The sequence below is a fragment of the Brachypodium distachyon genome, chromosome 1, assembly GCF_000005505.3.
Source record: "Brachypodium distachyon strain Bd21 chromosome 1, Brachypodium_distachyon_v3.0, whole genome shotgun sequence".
NCBI classification, from domain to species: domain Eukaryota; kingdom Viridiplantae; phylum Streptophyta; class Magnoliopsida; order Poales; family Poaceae; genus Brachypodium; species Brachypodium distachyon.
The window spans coordinates 5,639,145-5,662,540 of record NC_016131.3 but is presented as its reverse complement, the minus strand read 5'-3'; the positions used below and the strand labels follow the sequence as shown (position 1 = coordinate 5,662,540).

Sequence of the window (23,396 nt, the reverse complement as noted above, 5' to 3'; positions counted from 1 at the left end):
ATTGACGCGAATTTGTATATTTTCAAGTCATGCATGTATTCATTTACAATTTATGCATTTAGTTATCAATTCAAACATATCACCTCATCGCTCCGTCCTGAAATAAGCCTCTATTTCAGGACGAAGGGAGTATTAATTTTTTGGGGAAAATGCATCTCTCTTTATACATAATTTTGTCATGGAAACCATGCCACCTCATCAAATCATGCATGGCATTTTTTCAAGCCATGCATGTATTCATTTATATTTTTTCATTAATCTATCAATTCCAACCGTGACATCAATTTAATCATGTCTTCTTTTTTAAAAAAATTGTTCCCTTTATATACATTATTTTGTCACGTACTTTCTCTGATCCTAAATTCTTGACTCAAATTTATCCAAATATAAATGTATCTATTTTAAAAAAAACGTCTACATACATGCAATATTTCGACAACAATTTAGGATCGGAGGGAGTACTTCTTAAATTTAATTGTTTTAAATGTAAAACAAGAACACTTTATATTTTTTCCATTAGAGTTAGTTAATTTTAAATATATATTTATACATTTATATTAACACATGGTTTTTCAGCAACGCGCAGTTTATCATCTAATCTAGTTGAAACAAAATTGAGTGAGAACGCGCGGGTGGCAAGGTCAACAAATGTGGGGAGGATCGGGAATCATCGACATCTCTCCCGCGAGGCTGCGATCTGCATTGAAACGAAGGCCACGTGATGTCCATCACGAACGCATGTGATCTGCTGCTGCTTCGCTGGTTGGGCGCCGTGCCGCGGCTCAGCACAACCTGCCTTGGTTTGGCTCGGCACAACCTGCCTTGGTCTGACACCGTCTAGCTGGCCGGCCCGTGGGGAGCTTCTCGTTGAAGACAAGAGCAGTCAGCAGATGGACCAAGCTATTTTGTCTGTTTCATAATTCTTGTTAAAATATTACATGTATCTAAATTTTTTTTAGAATAGATACGTTCAGTTTTGGACAAATTTGAGACAAAAATTAAGAGTAGATTGCCAGGAAGAGTAGGCAAGGATAGCTCCTAAATTCCAGCCGTCAGATAAGGATCTGTGTCACGCTAAAATAATTGTTCACATACATGGTACAAATTCTAACATTTGGCGAGCGTTTTCCGCACGGCGCGCACCAAATGTTGCCGCGTTTCTTTCTCACAAAGGCCTGTTCAATTTTTATCGAGATCATGTGCACAAAACCCGGCTGGTGTTGCGCATTTGCATTGCAAGAGAACACGTACGGCAACCACACGAGTGTGAAAGGGAAGTGTTTTTTCTTACGATTCAAGGCGCATTCTTTCTTCACACTTGACAAAATAATTAATGGGTGCTTAACCATTTGGTTCAGCAAATCCACACCGCTAATGAAACCGCGACCAAAGAACGTGGTAAAACTAAAACTACTGCTCTACGTAGCCTAGGCACAACACAACACTGGAGTAGAAACAAGCAAAGAAAATGAAAAAAGGGAACTCCACAACCAAATCTAACAAACGAACTGGACGGAACCGGGCTCCAGGAGAGTGCCTAGAGCATCCTGAGGAGCGCGGCGAGGACGGCGGCGGCGGCGTAGAGGACGAGCCCGGCGTGCGACCTGGCGAGCGCGGCGGACCTGTCGTGGGCGGAGGGCGGCGGCGACGGCGGCGGCAGCTTCTGGGACTTGATGGCGAGGCGCATCCCGCCCGGGCAGTACCCGAAGCTGCAGATGAAGTAGTAGGTCTTGGTCTGGTTGAGCTCGAAGGCGAAGCTTCGGCCCTTGCTGTAGTTGTAGATGGCGTTGCTGGCGTCGCACCGGTTGTACCCGGACTCGTTCACCTCCACCACGTCCGCCTGCCCCGTCGTGTAGTAGAACACTGCGCAAATACAAAGAAAATCCTTTTAACTACAAATCCATCGAAGAATGAAGCTCGCATTTGCCTTCCGCGGCCAGATCTGCTGGGCAGGAGCGCCGGAGCGCGAGAAGACTGTGGCGAGAGAAGTAAGATGCGTACCGAGCCAGTCGCCCTTGTAGAAGGGCCCGTGGGTCTGCTCCCAGACGGTGTAGTTGGTGTTGGGCGCCCAGTTGATGGAGATCTTGTTGGCCGTCGTCGTCGCCGGCAGCGCCGCGCAGGCGGCCAGCGCGACCAGCAGCGCGGCCCACGCAGCTCTCCGCCGCACCATCGTCCCCCGGAGCAGCTGCTGCTGCTCACACGAATCAGAGAGAACTCGCAGATGTGTTTGTGTGCGCGCGCCGGTGTGCTTGAAATGGGACGAGCTGAATGTGGGAGAAAGGATTTAGCTGAGACGCTGGCTGCTGTCTTTAAAAGAGGGGGCACATGGGGGCAGGGCGGCGGTGGGGGCGAGCGACGGAGCGAATGGCTCCTTCTTTAGTGAGGTTACACGAGCAAATGCCTCAACCAAAATATCGTCATTGCTATGGGAGCTCCTGCTATTACAGGAGCGAGGCAGGAAGGACAGGAGCCTGAGCTGCGCTCCATGCGGTGGGCCTGTTATCCTGGCCGTCCGTTCCCGTTCGCGGATCTAAGGGTCCCGGGTTGTGGTCGGGGGGAGGCTGCGACCGGTGAGGCGCGGCAATGCGGCATCGGGGTACGTTTGGCCGGTGGGGACGTGTGGGTGGGCATCGATTTGCAACATCACAGCCGTGGGTGGCCACGCTAGCGACCAGCCCCTCGCAGCTTCACCCGGAAGCTGGGTCCGACCAACATCATTTTTTCTAATCTTTCAAGTTAGTTTTTTTCTTGAGGAAATTCAAGTTAGTTTATGTCACGGCTAAGTAGCTGGACCAGGCGTTGCGTGAGAAAAGACGTACAGACGAGCACTTCAGGAGGCGTGAGGCCCAGGCCCAGCAGGAAAAAAGCTGGTCTAGAAGCCTAAAAGAAGGGAAAATTTCCCACTAGCTGCATGAAGAAATTCAATCCAAATCATGCGTAAAAAAAGCTTCCAGCAGAAACTGGTCTGGATCAATTTCTCGGATTTCTCCACGCAGCATTTTGGGACTTGCGCTCTCGCGGCGAACCGTTTTTACGGGTAAAATGCCACCGGCAAGTTCCAGGCCGCGATTCCGCGAATTGTTTTTTTCCCCATCGATACCCGAGCGTGCAGCCGAGCAGAAACAAATCGCCACATAGACCCTAAGCTCGCATCCCTGCCGCGGATGCTCCTCCCCCGCCCCACCTCTTCTCCCCCGCCGGCAGCCTCGCCTCCTCCTCATCTCCCCAGCAACTGGCCGCCCCGCCTCCTCCACACCGCCGGTCGTCCAGGAGCTCAACTCCGGCTTCCCCATCTTCCCCGCCGCCTACCCCAACGCCGACCGTCCAGGAGCTCGACTCCGGCTTCCCCATCTTCCCCGCCGCCTACCCCCCCGCCGGCCGTCCCGAGCTCGACTCCGGCTACCCCATCCGCCACATCTCGTCAAGCTCGATGGCAACCTCCAGATCCGGTCGGCCGTTGCCCTGCTGCCGCCTCCCACTGGATCAAGTTGCATCTGTGCCCCAAGCCTGACAGTCCCCTCCAGATCCTCTTCCGTGCGTGCATGAAGAACGAATTTGGATTTGCTTCTTCCTAATTCTTGTGTTTACAAGTAGTATCTGCAAGTTTGGCTTAGCATTACCCTGAAATTTCTGAAGTTCTTGCAAACCCTGCGCTGTACAAGTCGCAGTTCATTTTTTTTGGGATGCAATTCATGGTTCTGGATGTTTGCTAAGTAGCTGCCAGTTCAAGTAATGTACTGATGCTTCATTGCCAATGGAATTGACGCTTTTGTAATTTTGTATGAGCTGATGCATGCGTATGAACTTAGATGGATGAACTGATGTTGTATAGCCGAATGTATGGATACCAAATGGTGATAAATAGATGTGTGCATAATTTCAGGTTAGCATCTTATTTAGCACTTTATCTTATTTAACTAAACATGAGACTAGTGTAATGTAGGGGTATTACAGACATTTTGCATTCAGATCAGACAAACTTGTAACCAAACCCCATACGGGCATGTCTCTTTCTCCTCTGCCGAGAACTCAGTTCATCGGATTCCATCCTTCTCGGCGTGACGTTGAGCGATTGTGTGAGTAGAGACTCAAATCCAAACTAAATACCTCTTGTATCGTCACGGTTTAGCCCATACTAATTTGAAAGCCTAGCAAAATTTTACATGCAGTTTTTTCAGAAAGCTTGGGGAGTAGCTTCTCGGAGAAACTCCTCCTGAAAGCAAAAAAGAAGGGGCTTATATCCATTTCCCCTGCAATTCGCCACTTCCTTGATGCTAGCAGTGGGTGCTGTCCCGCAGGGAGGGAAGTTTATGGTAGGATTGAGTTTCAAGGTGCTTGCGCACGGGTGACGGGTGAATTGCTGCTACGGTGGTGATATAGCTATCTAGCCGTAAAATCCATCCAGTTCACTGCCTCCCCCCCCCCCTTAGATGTTCACTCGCTATTCGTGCTGAGTTCAGACAGATCACACACCCTCACACGGTGGACTGCACCAGCCTTGGATCGTCTCGGTAGAAATGCTAAAAGTTTCTTGAGAACATAGACACGGAAATTCAAAGTCAACCACCAAATCGACGAAGAGAAAGAAGAACCCAAATATAGATCAAATTTGGATTTGAATTTTGGACCATGATGTGCCCGTGTCGTATGGAATTTCTAACCGGCCTTTGCTTTGCTTTTCTTCGGCTTCGGCGGCCTGCAAGGTGATCCATAGAGTGGCCCATAAGAAGTTGTCAAGCCCGAGCCCAGCAGACTCTCATTTGAGGAGCCCATTGGTGCACAAGCTCAACGAGGCCCGCAGGCCTTCCTTCTCTTCTTAGGAAAGAAAATTTCAGCTTGGGCCAACAGTTTGGGCTTGGACCTGTCGATTATCATCACACTCCTCCTAGCACGCAACAACAGCGTATCAGATCGGTGCGGCGGGCCTAGATCTCTCCACATCACCCCCGTCCACGGTCCATCCGTCCCAGTCCCACGACCGCTTCGCCGCCTCGCCGCTCGCCGCGGCCGCCTCCACCGGCCTGCTCCTCCCGCAGTTCCTATTGGGACCTAGCGCCGTCCGAACGCGTGCCAACCAGTTCGCAGTAACCAAGTTTCGCCCTATCCATCGCTGCGGGGAGATAATCATGGCGAGGTTGGTGTCGACTGCCCTCGTCAGGGGGATCGCGAGGTCGTGCCGCGCGTCGAGCACAGCGGCGGTAAGGCTACCCATTCGCGCACAGTTCTGTCTAGGAACGATTGTCCATCCTTTTAACGAGATTAGTTGATAGAGGTGTCATGGTGCCCTTGATGTTTCCCCCCTTTCACTTTTCAAGAGCACAGAATTTGGACTCGGTGACCTAATTCCCTCTTGCGCCCATCCATTCGACCCGAAAATCCTAATCTGTAGTGTTGAACCCATTTCGGCTTTTCGATGCTGCCGTTTGGGTTTGGGCTTTGGGCTGCCTGTGGATAAGCTTGCCACTGTTTTATCTCAATAGATGTTACACTATCATGCTATAGTTCTCTCCCTAATGAATTGTATTTATAACAGATATGCGTTCAATTTGCCATCTCACAAAAATATCAAATGGGACTTGAGGCAACCTGTCTACTTATGGTATAGACTTGTGATATTTTGTCATTGCCATCAATTTGGCTGGGCATACATTGCCCTTTACCCCATGCTTACAATGTATAAACGTGACAATGTTGCTTTTACTTCCAAGTTATCAAAGAACCAACCAGCCTTGCATTTCCACCTTAGGCCAGGTTGGGTGCTAGCTAGCACTATTTTTAGAGCTTACTTTCCTTTCTTAATAAAGGAATCACACAGAATCCATTAGCTTGCCCCCCTGTTATTTTTTGTTGAAGTTCCACTGCTGCTCACATTATTCTGCAAGTTTTACAGTGTGTTCAGTATTTTGTTCAATCCAGGTAAATTTCATTGTGATGTTCATTTCATAATTGTATTATGACCTTCTCTTGCATTATTATGACCGGAAGAACAGGCTATGGCACAACCCACTTTCCAACAGTTCATGGCCTACTCATCACAAGTTGATGATTCTAATGCAAACATGGCATCAAGTACAACACGGGTAACTGCTGATCCGGATACACATCAAGATTTCCAGCCTACAAGCAAAGGTTCTGACTCATCTTTGCATGACATCGTTGCTCAGGTATTTACTTGTACACATGATCTTGCTGCACATTTAGATCAAGGCATTTTGAATTGTCATGAAAACAGGCTTATCATTTATTCATTTGCATCAATGTATTATTTCGTAGGATATCAAGGAGAATCCAGTCTTGATCTACATGAAGGGTTATCCTGATGCTCCCAGGTGTGGGTTCAGTGCACTGGCTGTTAAGGTTCTCCAGCAATATGGTAAGCTGTATCTAGGTACCAGCTGCCAATCAATGGCCTCCAGAATTACTAACTCTTAAATTTGTCCATTGTAGGTGTTTCTATCAGTGCTAGAGATATTCTGAGTAATATGAAGCTCAAGGAGAGTGTCAAAGCTCACACGTAAGTGACTACTCCTACCTCCCTGATGATATATGCTTCTAGGTGGAAGGCGACCATCTCCAAGGAAAAAGAAAAAGAACTAGATATATGTGGTGTACATCTTGAGAATATTATATGAAATGAGATGAAGGAAATTGTTTTCAAAGGGCTAGCTTTAGCGTATGAGTTATTATTTTGATTTGGTTTGTCGGAGGCTTTACTTCGAACACATACATCCAAAAAGAAAATACTGTGCCCTGTATTACATATGTGGAGCTCTACTTATCTTGTCCCTCTTCCAAACATTAATTTTTAATTCAATTTAATTTAATTCATATGCATCATGATATGTGGAAATGATAAATGAATAGTCTAACAGCGTTCAGCTGGCTAAGATGCAGAACTTGGAAGTTGTCTATCTTGACAATTACTAAGATACGTCTCTATGTGCAGTAACTGGCCTACCTTTCCACAAATATTTATCAAAGGAGAGTTCGTTGGAGGATCTGACATCATATTAAACATGCACCAGGCAAGTGAACTCATCTGATTTAATCACTAGTTGTGTCCAGCTAGATCTTGACTTTATGGATGACTTTCTCTCTCAATTTTCCTCAGAAAGGTGAGCTTAAGGATCTACTTGGTGATGTTGCACAAAAGGGCGAATAAGACAGAGCCCCATGAAGCAAGCCACAGTATGTTAGCATTAGCATGGAGATGGATGCTTTCTTCGTGTGACTTCATCTCCGGTGCCCCTACACATCATTGGATGCAGATTTGCGATCTCCTTTTGCCAATCGTGACGAACAATCCCTCAATACTAATAGCATCCAAGTTCTGTTCGATGATTAATAAATGACACTAAGTTTCTACTTTTTTTACCTTGTGCTGTTTATGCCTGATAGATCTTGAGGTTCCAATACGTCAGGTGCTTTGTGTTGGATTTTATTTTGGACTTCCACTTGAGCTGCAATAACAAATGTTAAGGGTTTTGTGTACTTATAATATATAGAGGCTCATGTGCTACTCGTCGAGTGAATTGTGATTGCGCTTGCGCTTTGTGGTCTCAGATCTCTTGATTGAATATTATTTTAGAAATTTGCTACTCCTCTTATCCTAAATTGTTGTCGAAATATACATATATCTAGACGCTTTTTAAGAATAGATGCATCCATATTTAGACAAATTTGAGTCAAGAATTTAGGATCAGAGGGAGTACTAGATTTTGTTGCAGGTGCCAGGTGGTACCTTTATGACCCAGACAGTGGCTGAAGCCTGAACTATTTTGAATAATATGCTCGTCATACGCAACAACATATATGGAGTAGATGACTCAAGCTACATCTAAGACACTGTCTTGGTTCTTGTGAAACCTCAAGCCTTGCTGAAGGCCTCTGAACTGCAATAGCAACAACACATGAACACCAGCTTTTTTACTTGGAGAAGTCCCAAATCCGAAATAAAATCATAGCTGAAGCCACCCAAATTTTCTTCCACTGTTATCAAGGTAGGATACATAACTTTTCTCTATGTAGCATTATAGGCTATCATACAGACAATCTATTTATACACTTCAACACCCTCTCTCACGTGTGACGGGGAAGACATGTCAACACGTGTAAACTCATACATATGACTCAATAGGCCAGAAACCAGTATTTGAAATTGAGATCTAAAGCTCTGATATCATATCAAGCTCCATGCACTAGCCAACGCAATCAAAAGATCGGATTCGATGAAAACGATTAGTCAATCCACTTATACACTTCAACACATGAGATCTAAGGATGAAACAATCTCACCAATAATAGTAGAAAGATAGCTTGAAGGAGACAAAGATCGAAACACAGATTAATTCTGTCTTTTTTAACGATTAATTGTGCTCATCATCTGTGTTTTAGTTTCTTATATTTGTCCAATATCATATACAAATAGTACACAGCAACATTGATTTTGCGTTCTTTAAAAGAATACAGCAACACATATCTACGTGAGCCAAAAAGAATAAAGATGCTTCTGTGCAATTGGGCGCTACATCGGGCTAGTTCCGACAAGAATAGGCCATCAGGTCCAAAGTACAGCTTTCTCCCTGATCATGTTGGAAATTGGCTGCCAGCCCATCAGCCAAGGCTTCCTACTTGCTGGTACTGCGAAATTGAGCTCAAACATCTCCTTGCTGACGTTGCCACCCTCGCAGAAACCGACCAACCGGGCCACTATGTCGGCGCTCTCCTCGACATGCACTTCATCGCCGGGTTCTGTCCAGAGCATGTTCACGAGCTGCAGCTTTCGCTGCTTTGCCTCGAGAGGGACCTGCCATTTGATGAAGAGCCGCTCCCGCTCTTCTTCTGCCATCCTCGAGCCCATCCTTCTCGAAAGAAATTCTCGCTCATTCCTTAACGCCTTCATGCTGCAATGTAAGAAAAATGAATGAAAGCTGCCCAGGAGCCATTCAGAGATAAATCATTTTTAACATTCAGTACACAAAAGGACTAATGAAACTTTTTTTAAGGATATAGCAACCAAGCAGATTTCCATAAAGATATGATAACACCCGCCTTCCCATCCGACATGGATGTGGAAAAATAAACAACTCTCCTCACGCCCGACGTGGATAATAAGAAATTACGGGGACTGAGACTAGAACCTAAAATCTCAGCTCTAATACCATGTTAAGATATGCCAACCAACCATCTTTCCCAAAAAAAACAATCTGGTAGGAAAAGGAGATATGATATACTTAAATTTTTAACTCGGCCTACTTGTATTTTGATCAAGACAAAGTTGTGGATGTTGAATGATGTCTAATTAACACAGAAGGTAGCACAATGACTTAGATTATCAAGTTAGAGCTTTAACGCCTCTATGTTCTGGCACATTTGAACACTACACTGCGTACTTTCTTGCCGCTAGAAATAATCAACAGCATCTGTAAAACAGAAAAATGACAGGCAGCATGTTGGCTGATTATTATATTTACCTTGAGGCTCGAGAAACTGCAAGGTCATCAGCAGGTGCCTCACCAACCTCATCCAAATGCTGTTGCAACCATAACAATCTTCGGACTTCAACTTCGATGTATATCTGATCAGAAGTGTCCCCCCTGAATAGCATGTAGAACTGGGTCCTGTGTATGATGGATACATGACAGAGATCCCACAGATGGATAATGTGCTGCATCTGCTCCTTAAACAATCTGTCCCAAGATTCAGGACCATCTTGCAGACATGGGACATTTTCCACAGGATCTTCTTCCGTGTCATTTGGTTTGCTTTCATTAGATTCCAATTCCAAAACCTGTAAGAAAATTTAGAGAAAACATTTCAGGATCACCAAAATGTGAATGTGTGTGTGCAAGATCAAATGAGACCAGAACCTGGCAGACAAGCAGCTGCTTTTGGTACTGAAGTTTTGCCACTCTCTCCTTCAACTCAGTGACATAATCCCTGATGTTCCTCACATTTTCTTCAGCGGCATTTTGAAACATCCTCTGCATCTTTTTCATGTTCACTGAGCTCGATCGCCTATTGCGCGGTGTTTCATCACGTGATGAGACATCTCCAGTATCTTCACTCTTGGTGGGCGTAGCCTTTCCTTGATCCTCATGACACACAAGGTCACTCTCTGGAGCCCTGTTCTCGGGTTCTGACTCTGAAGGTCTACTAGAAGAGCAAGGTGCTCTTATTAGATTTGGTCTGTTTATGTTGCTCATGCCCAGTGGAAGAAGCATCCTCCTCTTCTTTTTCGATACACTGAACTTCGTGGTAGTTCCATTACACTGTGTGACAACATTTGGAAGTGACATCACCAATTTATCAATAGACCTCTGTACATTTTCTAACTTTGCCTCAAGTTTGGCAATATCAGTGTCTTGCATATGAAGTCTAGTAATTTCATCTTTCAAATCAGACCCATTCCCTTCATCTGCAACCATCTCAACATCTGTGTTTTCTGATCTAACAGACTGCATTTCCCTGATTTCTGCCTGAAGTTTGGCAACAGTTTCTGCTGCATCTTGGTTGCCCTGTTTGTGGCATTCGACCTCCTTGTGCAGTACTTCAATAGCTCGGTTTGCTTCAACCTCAAGCTGTTGTTGTAGCTGCTCAAGTTTGCGAATTTCATGTTTTAGCATAAATGGAGCAGTGGACGATTGCCTAATTGAATTCCTTATCTTGATCTTCTTACTAGAATGCAGTGACCCAGAAAATGTGAGGCACTTTCGGGCCATTTGGGGCGAGTCAAACAGATTCCACCCCTAAAGGAAAAAATGGGTTTGCTTTAGTTAGCAGCAAAATAAAAAAAGTTCTCGATAAGAAAGAGGTAAAATCTTACTTGCTGGTTATCACCCATCTTCTTTCGTAGTTCTTCCAGTTCTGCACGTGCATTATCTCGTTCTTTCTTGAGTTCTTCCATTTCTTTTTCCATCTGCAAGGTTAAGTTTATTAGGGAAATTACAAAATCCTTGAAAGTCAATAGTAAGCATCTCATTCTTGGTCAGAGAGTTTACCAGTCTAAGCTTCCTGTCCTTCTCCATTATGGCAATCTCAGAAGAGGAGGCACGGTCAGGGGTCCTTAGTACTGCTTCTAGCCTAGCAACCTCCGTCTGAAGGTGTTTCACGAGTTGCTTATCAGTTACAACCTGTATGGACACCAGAATGAGTTGACTTGATTTGAACAACCAAGTGTATGGCAAAGAAATGTTGTCTCACAGTCACAACTCTTACCATATTAACTTTTGCAGTATTTGTGACCTCCTTGGCACATGCCGCAAAGAATGAAGTATTTCTAGACTGTTCTATGTGTGTTCGGGCTGGACTCATGGTACAGATGATGGCTGTTCTTGCATTCCCACCCAAAGAAAGTTGCAAAATACGTGTGAGCTTTGAGTCCCGATAGGGTACGTGTCCACTTCTTTTCTCTGAGCTGCAATTGGAATTTATAATTAGCTTGATCGAAGTTCTAACAAGGATGAACTTTCTTATCATCTACAATCTTAATGCTAATTGCTAGTGTACCTAAAATTTCTGCAGTATTATGCATTGTTCAAGAGGACAGGGGCAATGTCTGCAACTCAGGGTGGCCGATTTAGCAATACACACAATTATTTGCATTTTTATTGCAACACCATTGATATCATCTAACTCAAACCTAGAATTTGATTATTATGAAGTGGACATTTTGTAGATGTTTGACAGGTCCATACGAAAAGTACATGGTACATGATGGTAACCTGCGAGATATTCTAATAGAGAATATGTCGACATTGTTATAAAGTCTTTTTTTTTGCACTGGAATATAAAGTCTATTTATGTACAACTAAAACAAATGTGTTGAAAAAAAAGTGTTGAATTAAATACAATAACCATGTAGCAGTTGCGTTCAATGATGAGTTCATAACCCTGTCATATGGAAAACTACCGCTTATCAGTCATTACATGTTAAAGGCCACTTGCACACAAAAAACCCCAATCCTGAAGTTTGGACTTTCAGTCAATTAACCAACAGATCCAGGAGCTGAAGACCCTAGTACTACGAGATGTTAGCAAAATAGAAGTTCAGAAGTTATTTCAACAACACAAAGCAACTCTCTCAAAATTGTTGACATTGGACCAAGTAGAGGTATGCCAGAATCAAGACTAATGAAGCGGATAGCTAGAATTAAGACTAATGAAGCAGCCCATCCAAGTTTCAGGATTACTTTTTTTATGAATTCAAAGAAAACGCTACTAAAGACACCTGATACAAACTTCTCATGTACAAATGTTTCTCAGAAACTCAGACCTCAGCTTTCGGATGACAGTAGTCAAAGTCAACAGACTGCGATTTATATGGCAGCCTTCTTTCAATCTTGCACCAATTGCATGTGTCTGTGCAGCTCGTTCACTTCCAGCAAGGTCAACAAAATTCTGAGAACAAAGAAAAATAAAAAACATTAAGATTACAAGTAAAATCAGCATACCAATTTCCAAAAGTAGGGAAATTTGCTTACGAGGCTAGCAACAAGAGATTTAACGCAATCCGACACTTCACGAAGCCTACTCTCCACTGTCTGAAGTGCATAGCGCATATACAGAACAGAAAGGTTAAGTCTTTCCTCGATGCGTTTTTCTTGGGAAGGGTGTAAACAGGAAGAGATTATTCTCATATATACCAGCCTAATGATTTGGTGAGAGCGTGAACTGGCCTCATTTAGTGCCGTTTCCCCAACTTGTCTTTGTTCTGCAGTTGTTTGGAAGGTCGTCAACAAATGTCCACTAATTAACATTACACAATTCTTCTTTGCTGGGAGAATACAGTATACAGTAACCTTCACAAATGTCGATTAGATGCCTCAGATGTTGTCTGTCGTCGGCGATTTTTTCTTCTAGCTTCTCCACAATGGTTCCTTTCTGTAAAAGCAAAGAATGTTCTATAAGATCGCTACAACATAAAGGGCAATATTGTGAGGGCAGTTTATTAACTGAGCAAAATTACAAACAAACCTCAGGATCATCTAGCAGGCGAAGGGGGCCAGAGTCAGGTTGTAGAAGATCCTTCACAATCTCATTGTAGATTTCCATAGCAGATATCTTGATGATAAATTCCCTCTCAGGAGTCTAAGCAATCAACAAAAGCCAGAAATGGTTATGTCTTATGAAATGTTAGAAATCAATCTTCGATAATTGCAAAGAGTAGTTGCTTCAGCAGATGCACAAAGCTCACATTTTCAATGTGCCTGTAAATATCACTAACAGCACTCTCTGTCACGCCTCTAATGGTAAATGTCTTGCCGCTGCTAGTTTGACCATATGCAAAAATGGTGGCTGCAAAACAATGACAAGGAAAAGGATCACTACGATAATCATTCCATTAGCACCAAGCTAGAAATTGAACATGTATCTACCATTAATGCCTGTCATAGCAGACATAGCAACATCCTTAGCTCCGTCTTCATAAACCAAATCTGTCTTACAACCCGGCCCGAACACCTTATCTGGAAGTAGTGCACAGGCATGAATTAGTTCATTAGAAGGTCACTTCAGTCAAGACAAATAGAGTTATTGATCTATATATCCAGTAAACAAATTGATCACTGGGCAAAGTGGACAACGTACCAAAAGTGTAAGAGGTGGGTGCAGCTCGGTCCTGTGTGGGGCCCTTGTATAAAATTGTCTGTCTATCAGCGCATTCCCATGCAACCTGGTCCTTCACGGCCAGTTCCTTCTTGCTCAATGGTCGCACCCTAACTGTGACAAATATCTTCTCCTCCTTGGATCTGGAGCTGCCGCCAGGGGTAAGGCTTGGCGTGCGCGCAATCTTCGATGCAGGTGTGCTTGGGTGTCTTGATGCACCCATTTCCGTTAATCCTCGTTGTTGTGTTATAAGCTATAAGGTCCTTCAATCCAAACTGCAGCCAAAAGGCTGGCAAAAATAACAACAACCCAGCCTTCTGAGAAAAATCTTGCTGAAAGGCACACCGACAGTAAGGAAGTTCAAATTACTTAACAATAATAAGAATGTAAAATGAAGTGAGAGCTCATCATCGGCCACAAAAACACAAATGCGCCGTACAAGAGAATTGTAAGACTACTGAGCTCGTCAATCCAATAAAAAGTCATATAGTTTGAACACCATAAATAGATATAAACAGATTTTACTTCACCCTTTATGAGTAATAATTACACTGCTATCTAATAGCAACAATTCCATATTTCAAAAACATGTGCACTGTGAAAATACACGACCAAATGTACAATTTCTACTGAACATTGTAGGAACAAATCTGAATGTTCTCCGTCCAAACTATGCTATGACAAGCCGATTCCACATTCCAGATTTATGCCGTAAGCGCATGTTTCTCTTGTAAGTGCATCCATTCAAAATCCCGACACCATTGCAATCGCTTACCTAAAACCTGCAGGCGAGCATGGGTGTGGAGTACAACCCGTCAACCCCCCAAATTCGTCAGAAAAATGACTTGGTCCGCGCCTCCGCCAGGCAGCAAGCAAATCCGGAACAAACTGGAGAGACAAGGAAGGATCTGGATTACAGTAAACGAAAAACGACATGACGAAACTCTGCGGGCAATCCAGGCAAGTTAGGTTTCGTCACCAGGAAGCGAAATCAATCCAACTACGGATGGATCTCCAGTCGCCACCGCACGCCGGTCCCGGCCAGCCCGGTGCTGCGGAGGAGGCCCACGACGACCGCGAGAGAAATCCCTTCGGGGTGGAAGGGGATCGGGATTTGGTGGGCGTGCGCGCTCGAGCGGAGAGAGCTCGCTCGATCACGCCGTCGCGAAGGAAAGAGTAAGAGGACGGAGAAGAAGACGGGCGAGCGGAGGGGGACGAAGTGTGAGTCGAGGCAGCAACGGCTACATATGGAAAGGCGTTACGGAAAGCCCCCCGTAACTCGACTTCGCCGTTTCCTTGAACGGCTGATATGTGGGCCATGGTAGGGATGCGCGTCGCTGGGACACACCTGTCGGGGAAACGAAGTTTTATGGTAGGTTTTGGTTTTTTCCGAGGGCTTGCTGAATTCAAATCACGAGCTAAGATGCCACCGGCAGGTCACAGGTCACAGCTCACAGGGTGTGGAAGTCTATTTTAAATTGCACGTCCAATTCACCGGCTTTGCGTGCTGAATTCAAATCACGAGCTCTTTGCGTGGTGTCATTCACCCGGTGCACCCAATATCGATTGCCTCTCGTAGAAGTGCCTAGAACAATTATGAACACATAGATCAAACATAACCATGATGTACTACGTAGTATTTACCGTGCCATAGAAAACAAAATTCAAATTCAATGGGCAACTTGTAAAATAAAAGATAAATCAAGTGAATAGTTATTGATTTTAATTGGTCATCAATCTGGATCGTTATCATCGCTTAATTTATCTTTTTTGTTTCTCTGAGATAACGATGTGTACCAAATTTGGATTAGAATTTTCACATCATCGTAGAATTTTCAAGACATTTAAGGTGATATGTGTCGCAAATTCGCAATGAGGATTGGATGCATACGTAATGCACTATACTTCCCCCATGTCAAAGGTTCACGGTCAACTTAGGGTTAAAACATTCTTATACGGAGTATTGGTTAGAAGCATGTTCGTTTGCACTAGATACCCGTCGAGTATGTAGCATGAAAATTAGTACTCCCTCCGTCACATATTAAGTGCCGAAATATTACATGTATTTAAACGTATTTTATTTTTTTGAAGAAAATAAAAATTTGGGTAAGATCCGCCGAAGCGGGTAGCCTTAACCGCAACGTGCTAGTGGAAAGTCCGAAGACCGTTCCCGTCGTGTCAGGGAAGATGCCAACTGTCTCTCCTTTTTACGAACACTGTCTAGACGTATTTTAATATAGAAATACGTCCATTTTTAGAGAAATTTGAGTCACCTGATATGGAAAGTAGGGAGTAGGATTCACCACTTAGTTTAATAAATATAAGACTTCAACTTTTTCATTTGTGAGAAGCAACTTAGCAGTAGTATACAATGTTCTTGGAGTTTTTTCTTTTTAAATGGCATCTCTGTTGCTGTACTTGTACCTCACAGGTAGGTAAGGGTCAGTGAGTCATACGGGCTGACATTTCCCTGGGAGTTCTTTCTTCTCGATGAAGCAGATTCGGTGAGATGAGAGGATAATCTCTGAATTACTATCTCTGTAGATCGGGTGCGGGCTCGCGGGCTCGCGGCTCGGGAGACGAAATCACGAAAGTCGGGCGATTGATGTGGGGAAGCGTGCAGGTTAGCCGGTTTCGCCCGTGTCCGAGCCCTTCTTGCTTGCTCCTGCTGTTTGGTTTTTCCTCGAGGAGGCTGTCACTCGATTACTCAGCTTAAATTGGTCTGTGGATTTCTAGCTGAATATGACGTGAGTGTGATATAAACTACACTAACCAGGGTAGGACCAAATAGTAGAGGAGACGAACATGCATGGTAGAGGAGTACAGTAGGATTATAGTTTAAATGTAGTGTGTGCTTCATTGTTTCCGAACATACCACTGTCTAAACAAACTGCAAAATGGTGTGTCTGCGTGTTTCTGGTGTGACTAGCGTTTGGCATCTAGAGTTCCAGGAGAGATAGAGAGAGTGATACGGAGAATGAGTATGTCCTTCCGTACAAGAGCCATAATTTCGAGCCCGTCTATTGCTGCCATGCTGTCAAGGGCTGCATCCTCTAAAAAAAAGAGTCAAGGGCTGCATCCTATTCCTATATAAAAAAAAGTCAAGGGCTGCACGCTAGGGCAAAACTGCTGCCTGGCCTGGCCGTCAGGCATCGGGGTAGAAAAGGTGTTTGGTTTGCAAACTGGGCTTGGAGGAAATTAAGACTTGAAACCCTACCAAATTAAGGTATCAGCCCATAAGCCCATCTAGGACTGAGTTACGACCTGTTTGAACTTTTGGTGTTTTTAGCGATCTCAAAAACACTTTTCCGGTAACTGAACCAGAAGCCCAAACAAACACAGTATACTGAGAGAGTACTCCTACTCCTACCCCTACCCCTGCTGCCAGAAAGAGTCATCTGGTAGGATTGGCCACTTGGTCGCGTATCTCTCCACCACCTCTCAACTGCACGGCCATTTAATTCCCAAGGCCGTGCGGCTGGAATGCTGGATGGATTGCTCAACAACCTCTGTACCCAAAAAGTATATGTTCACATCAATACGCTACGCCGTACTACTGCAATTCCTTCCGAGATGGTCCGTCACGGGGACTTTTGTCCATCCGTCGTGCCCGTAAATCCGTCCCACGGTCGATGAGATCAAACCTGAACCTGGGCCGCGGGCAGCTAATCATGAGATTTTGGCGACACCAGCATATATATGTAGAGTTCGTACGTGCATGCAAACGACGTTTCCTTTCTCCAAGGAAAAATGGCGCAACGTCTCCAGGTCTCTCCTGGAACACACGATGAAATGCAACGGGGTCTCGCTCGCCTGGAAAACACGACGAAATGCAACGGAACCCCCTTGCTCTGGAGAACACGAAAAAAGAAGGCAGTGACGAGGTGTACGAACCCAGACGGATCCTATGTCTCTCCTAGTATACAACGTCATGCAACGTGATCTTCTCAGATAATGGTCCCTTTTGTAGTAGTACTGGCAACCAACCAACCATCAACTTGATATCAAGATTTCCATGTTCCCCGATCATAAATCCCGGCGTCAGCAGTAACATTATGCATCTCGCTCTGGAGGGGTAGTGGATGAGGATTCTACTGGTTCGTCTTTTTCTTCAGTAGCAGGCTATATCCTTTTGATTAATAAATAAACCAGCATTCGGACAATGATATGCAAACTGATTCTGTCGTTTTGCTTACCCTGACTAGTATGCCATGGATGCATGCATGCTGGCCGAAGATCTTCCCGGCGAGTTGTTGCTGGTACTAGTACGTCTTACCTAAAATGTGAATAGCAGCAGCGGTGCCATATCGAAACAGTGTTCGTTCGCACTTTTATTTAGCAGGAAACCATGGTTGGTTCTTGCTAAATGTTAATCACTTTTGGCCGACACGGAGGACAAATGAATCTTCAAAACTTATAATCTACTAGTCCAATCTTGGAGTAGTATGTCATCGCTCGGGAATCGAGACAAGACAGCAACTTAGCCTCGTCGTCTCCCCGCTGGATTCGTCGTTTCGTGCTCCTTGTTTCATCTGCGTGTGGCGCTGCTCGCTCTCAGTAGTGTTATTGAAGGAAATTCAAGTACTCGTATAAGAATAATTCGATGCGCCTCTGCTGATTTGGGCATGGCTTGGATTCGGAGGAGGCCCGAGATGATGCGGTGGGGCTACACCTGCACGACGATGTGGTTGCCTGCATTGAATACACAGATGTCGGAGCAAATTTTCCATGGCTCGCCGCTGCCTGACCTGATCTCCTAGATGTTCTTCTCAGAGCATCCTGTAACTCTGCAAGTTTCCTTGGATGCACAAAGCTCGTCAAACTAGTACCCTGTACTTGGTTGCTAATTTCAGTTAACTCTAGTAAAATTCAGTTAACTCTCTCACCCCAAGCACGAGGACAAGAGCCTGGTCCATGCAGAACTCGAGTCGAGTAGCTTGGGTTCCCAAATCCCAATTCCTTCCAAAAAGAAATCCCAATCCCCAGGGCAAGGGAGGCAACGCAGATCCCACGGTGATGGGCGCAGGTGGGGCGGCAGCATCTGGGACTGGACACTGGAGGGAGGGGAGCGGGGCCAAAAGGTTCCAAAAGCGCGGGTTGCTTTCACAGGAAGGGTGCAGCGACAGTGGATAGATAGGAGTGGATACAGACATTACTTCCTTGGACAGACACATGACGCTGCCGGTGGGCCCACCGGGGGCGGATCGAACCATAAACAGAGGATCCCCTTCCTTCCTTCTCTCCGGCCGGCCTGCGGTGGCCATGCCGGATCGATCCCCTCCTGCGCCACACCGGTGCTTTCTGTTCGGCCAGTGTATGTATAGTGCTTGCCACTGTCCTTGAGCAATCAATTTTGGTGCGTCTATCTAGTACAGGGCCTGGCAGGCAGGCATGGCCTCTTGTACTACAGTCTTATACGGGTGCACCAAAAGGACTTGTCCAACTGACTGCTTGCTTGACTAGTAAAACCAGAAGTAGCAATGTTACTTCAGATCGTGTATTTGCTTGTAACCGAGCCACCTTCGATTTTTGAACGATTTTCTCAAGTCAAGTCAATTCAACTCGTAGAAGAAACACCAAGTCGGGTCAAAATGCTTAAAACACCTGATAATTTGCTGGCCAGTTGTACGGATGGAAATTAGTGGGGCGCAGCCAGTCACCTGCACTAATCTTAAAATCGTTTATCCGGTTCAAAATAAATTGGTATGTCTGTATCATGTGGAGCGGGGACAAGCTTCAGCTGGAATTGGAAACACGCACAGAAAAGAATGAACGTCTTTCTATACGAAATGCACGTGAGCCATGTCTTTTCTTTGTCGCGGCAGTCACGTGAGGCGTCGCGCTCTGTATGCACGGGTAGCTAGCACTACTGGTTTGAGTAATCCGATTTACGCCTTAGAATTGACAAATAGAATGACCGTATAGATTTTTCTCAAACCACCGTCCTGTTTTCTGCTTTAGCCAAGAGACGTACTCAGTTAAGACCAGATTTGGCTGTTAGTTAACTTTGAAGGGCATGCATGTCTCGAAACTCAAAGAGCCACTTGTCCAAAGGCATGTCGAGATCAATGCATATCAAAATCTTCTAAATCAATTTCTTGTAAGGTCATTCAATAGTGATCCGATATTCAGTTGTATGTTTTGTTAGAATTTGGTGGGACTGATCAGTCCAAACCCAAATTTTAATAAATCCTGAAAATTTCAAAGGCCCATTCATGAAGTGGGATGAGGAGAGTGGAAATGTAAATAGTCACACCTTGCTAGTTTAGAGTGAGTGAGACCAACATATAAGGAATGTTGCTTCTCATCTATTGAGCAAGTGAGTAAGGAAAATTCCCACGCGCGCTCCTCCTCCTCCACCGCTCGCCTCGTCACGCGCGCCGCGTTTCGTGGATCGATTTCGAGGCCGAGCCGTGACGGGTCGGTGCGGTGCTTCCTATGTTTTTGTCACGCGCGCGAGGTATTTTTGGAATCAGTTACAGACCGGCGGGTGCGCGACGCACCGCCATCTTCTTCATCAACAACTTCGTCAAGCGAACGCAACAGCAACGACTTCCTCTCCACCGCAACAGTACGTACATTGTGATTCGATGTGTTGTTTAGTTATGATCTGCGAGTTCATATTGCTGTTCGTTCGGCTGTTTAATACTTCTAGTATTTTCGAGATGCATCTGTTAGTTGCTACTGTCGTCATGATCTATATTCTGGAATTATTCATTGAATTGTTATTCTCGAAATTGCTTAATTTTCCAACATGTTTTTCATGCAGCGTCAAAATAATTCAGTTGTATGGCAATGTTCACAAAATCATCTGCGTATCAGTGAGACAGTATTTCGAAGACTTGCAATGCCCTTTAAAAAAGGGTGTGTCTAGGGAGCGGTCAACTGAGATTTGTTAAATTTCAGTCGATCGATTTGTGCAGTTTTTTCTTCTTCTTTTGTACTGCTTCTTGCGTCTGGGCTTTTTCGGTTTATTTCTTTTCGGTCTGCATGTGTCTGGGCTTTTTCAGTGTGTTTTTTTGCGAAGCACACAATAGAGCACACTATGATAATGATTGATCTTCTCTTCTCCTCTTCCTTGTATATGTGACGTCCCGATAGGTACATGCGTGCGTGTGCGCGCGGGCGTGGGTGTATCTTTTTTCGGAGTTTGAGATCACAATAAAGCATCCGTTCTTATAGTAACATAAATTCAGCCCACTTATATGCTTCTCATGTATATTGCTACAAATTTTAAAACGGTGCTAAAAACTTGAAATTTGAAAAATTGCCAATCTTGACGAAAGCATACTTTCACAGCACAACCAACGCCACGGAGAAAATAAAAAGGCAACAAAAATAATAACAATCAAATTTAAAATTGCAGGTAAAACTTCATGCATGATTTTAAAATTGCAGGTTAAACTTTATGCGTGATTTTAAAAATTACAGGTAAAACTTTATGCGCGATCTTAAAATTGCAGGTGAAATTTTATATGAGATTAAAATTGCAGGAGAAAGTTCATGCGTGCTTCTATAAGTTGCAGGTGAATGCTTAGGTGCGATTCTAAAAAATTGCAGGCGAAAGTTTATGCGCGATTCTAAAAAATTGCAGATGAAATTTATTCATGATTCTAAAAATTGCAGGTGAAAAATTATGAGCGATTCTAAAAATTGCAGGTGAAATGGGAGGGATATTTTAACAAAAAAATAATTTTTAAAATGAAAAAGATCACGTTGTTGACATGCGACGCTCAATTTTACTATCAAAAGAAGTCTAAGTGATACGAACACTAATACATTGCCCGAGAAAATTACAGTCGAACCATGATGTTTTATTTTTCATTAGCAGAACATCCATTCAAAGGTCTAAACACACAAATAAAAAAGCCCAATGTCAGGCCAGCCCAAAAGCTTTAATCCTACCCATAAAAACCCACAAGGCCACCAGCCTCGTATTCACCTGAAGCCGACGAGAAGATCGATCGGGATCAATCGGTCGCTTCTTACAGGCTCGTCGACTGAGGAATTGGCTTTCTCACTCGACTGAGACTTAGCAAAACTTTATACAAAAACACCGATAGCGTGACTCATTATTCAGTAATAAACAAACTACAAAAGTTTAGAGAGAAACAAAAACCACTCGACAAACATGACAATCTTTGTAAGTTAACTAAGAATGAATTTGACTATTTTACTTAGTGTTTGCCTCTCCATTATTAAATTTGTATAGGTTAACACTATGTATCATAATGTTGGACCGAGGTATAAGGCGGGTGCGTAGGCCTTCCCACGAGAAGGAGTTCCATCAATCCATCACGTAGAAGGCGGAGTAGGCGCGATTCAGCATTCCATGGCATGTGGTATAGGCGCGGCGTCGATCATTGTGATTTTTACTAAATTAGGGAATAGATAAGCGTATCTTCTTCTTCTCTTAGTTATCGTGAAAGTGCAGATTTTATTTTTCGTCTCCTTTTTGTGCGCACTTCGGCCCACAACTATCAATACAGGGTAAAATTGGTCATTCTTTCACATGTCGGGCATGACACGATGATTTTTCATGAGACATGATTGTGGGTCCATGAAAAATAGCCACATCATGCACCGACATGGCAAAAAACTAACAATCCATCTGCGCATCTGGTCAAATTCCAGACTTGACCATCACAAAGATTCACTTAAAGTTAGTTGTAATCAAGCATTTGGACCGAACGTATCCAAATTTCATGGGCGATATGTCTTAAAAATCGAGAGACAGGGTTTCTAAAGTTTCTTTTTTGTGGGAAAAAGATGTGTTGATACCAATGCACAGTGACTCCGTGTAATGATAGAATCCTCCGGTAGAATGTGACCACCAGTGGTCTGAAATTCAGTCATATATTTCTCATGCATGTGCAAGTGCACGGTAGATTTTAAGTGGGTTTGTTAGTAGTGTACATATATTCTGCCATGCTATCATCCTCAAAATGTATTAGAGACAAAGTTGTTTACTACATTTGTAATCGTGTCTTCCGCGGATGTTCTGATGCATAATTTTTCTTGAAAAGGACACGGCTCGATTCTCCAAATCCACTTTTCTCTGTTTATTTAGTGATATCCTAAAGCAAGCAAACCAAACAAGGATGGAGTGACCACATTAGCACTATCAACGAACACGTCAAAATCCTATGCTAAACCTAAACCGCAGTTGACCAGTGGAGCAAAAATCGCAAGTGCAGCAGTGCGGTGTCTGGCTTTGCCCCTAATAAGTGAGTGAAATCGATACAGTACCATTTTACAGGCCAGAAACCAGAATCGTCAAATTCAACTTCAGCGACACCGAACAAACGGCAAAATGATCTTTCGTTCCGAATCGCTGTTCATGGTGGTGAGTAATTTAGAATAGTAACATGTATATGTTACTAGTAGTTCAAGTTACTACCTTCATAGTGGATAATAACATATATGTAGTGTCATGCATTATGTCATTCATTAGCTCGTAGACTCATCTTGCTTTGATTTGTGTGATGTTATGGTAACATATCTAGTTACCACAAATATCTCTCTCCTCATTAATAACATGCCACATCATCAAATTTGCTTAGTTGTCACTTATATTACCACTTACGTTACTCCCACTATGAGCAGCCTAAGGCAAAGGTACACGCTGACGGAATACTTCCGTTCAACTCAAAAAAGGTAAGGAGCAGAAATTTCAAAGGTACACACAGTGACAATTGCTTTGAATGCAAATACTGCTACCAGCCCGTTTGGCAACCATCGTTTCATTTCATTTGAAATCTAATTTTTGATAGGATTTCATTTGGTTGAAT

At 44.0% G+C, this 23,396-nt stretch overlaps 3 protein-coding genes and 1 non-coding gene across 4 annotated transcripts; 1 reads left to right on the top strand and 3 right to left on the bottom strand.

Annotated features, from left to right (window-relative positions):
• Positions 1-1,265: 1,265 nt before the first annotated feature.
• LOC100844820 (lamin-like protein) lies at positions 1,266-2,418 on the bottom strand. The gene is made up of 2 exons (XM_003559136.4): positions 2,002-2,418; positions 1,266-1,863 (listed from the first exon to the last, which is right to left on the bottom strand). The coding sequence occupies exons 1-2, from the start codon at positions 2,168-2,170 to the stop codon at positions 1,538-1,540; spliced, it is 495 nt and encodes a 164-aa protein (XP_003559184.1). The 5' UTR covers positions 2,171-2,418; the 3' UTR covers positions 1,266-1,537.
• Positions 2,419-4,901: 2,483 nt separating this feature from the next.
• Positions 4,902-7,562, top strand: LOC100844214 (monothiol glutaredoxin-S4, mitochondrial). Its single transcript, XM_003559355.4, has 6 exons — positions 4,902-5,198; positions 5,991-6,164; positions 6,274-6,373; positions 6,448-6,514; positions 6,947-7,025; positions 7,112-7,562. Exons 1-6 carry the CDS (start codon positions 5,127-5,129, stop codon positions 7,160-7,162), a joined length of 543 nt encoding a protein of 180 aa, XP_003559403.1. The 5' UTR covers positions 4,902-5,126; the 3' UTR covers positions 7,163-7,562.
• An 857-nt stretch (positions 7,563-8,419) lies between these two features.
• On the bottom strand, positions 8,420-14,840 carry LOC100840566 (kinesin-like protein KIN-7A). The gene is made up of 16 exons (XM_014896620.2): positions 14,585-14,840; positions 14,381-14,493; positions 13,588-13,937; positions 13,377-13,466; positions 13,196-13,296; positions 12,976-13,089; positions 12,801-12,882; positions 12,645-12,712; positions 12,483-12,542; positions 12,275-12,399; positions 11,218-11,416; positions 11,001-11,132; positions 10,826-10,918; positions 9,870-10,748; positions 9,474-9,790; positions 8,420-8,903 (listed from the first exon to the last, which is right to left on the bottom strand). Exons 3-16 carry the CDS (start codon positions 13,826-13,828, stop codon positions 8,558-8,560), a joined length of 2,847 nt encoding a protein of 948 aa, XP_014752106.1. The 5' UTR covers positions 13,829-13,937; positions 14,381-14,493; positions 14,585-14,840; the 3' UTR covers positions 8,420-8,557.
• Positions 14,841-15,699: 859 nt separating this feature from the next.
• Positions 15,700-15,822, bottom strand: LOC112270290. The gene has a single exon (XR_002962685.1). It is a non-coding gene; the product is annotated as a U6atac minor spliceosomal RNA (small nuclear RNA).
• Between the last annotated feature and the right edge of the window lie 7,574 nt (positions 15,823-23,396).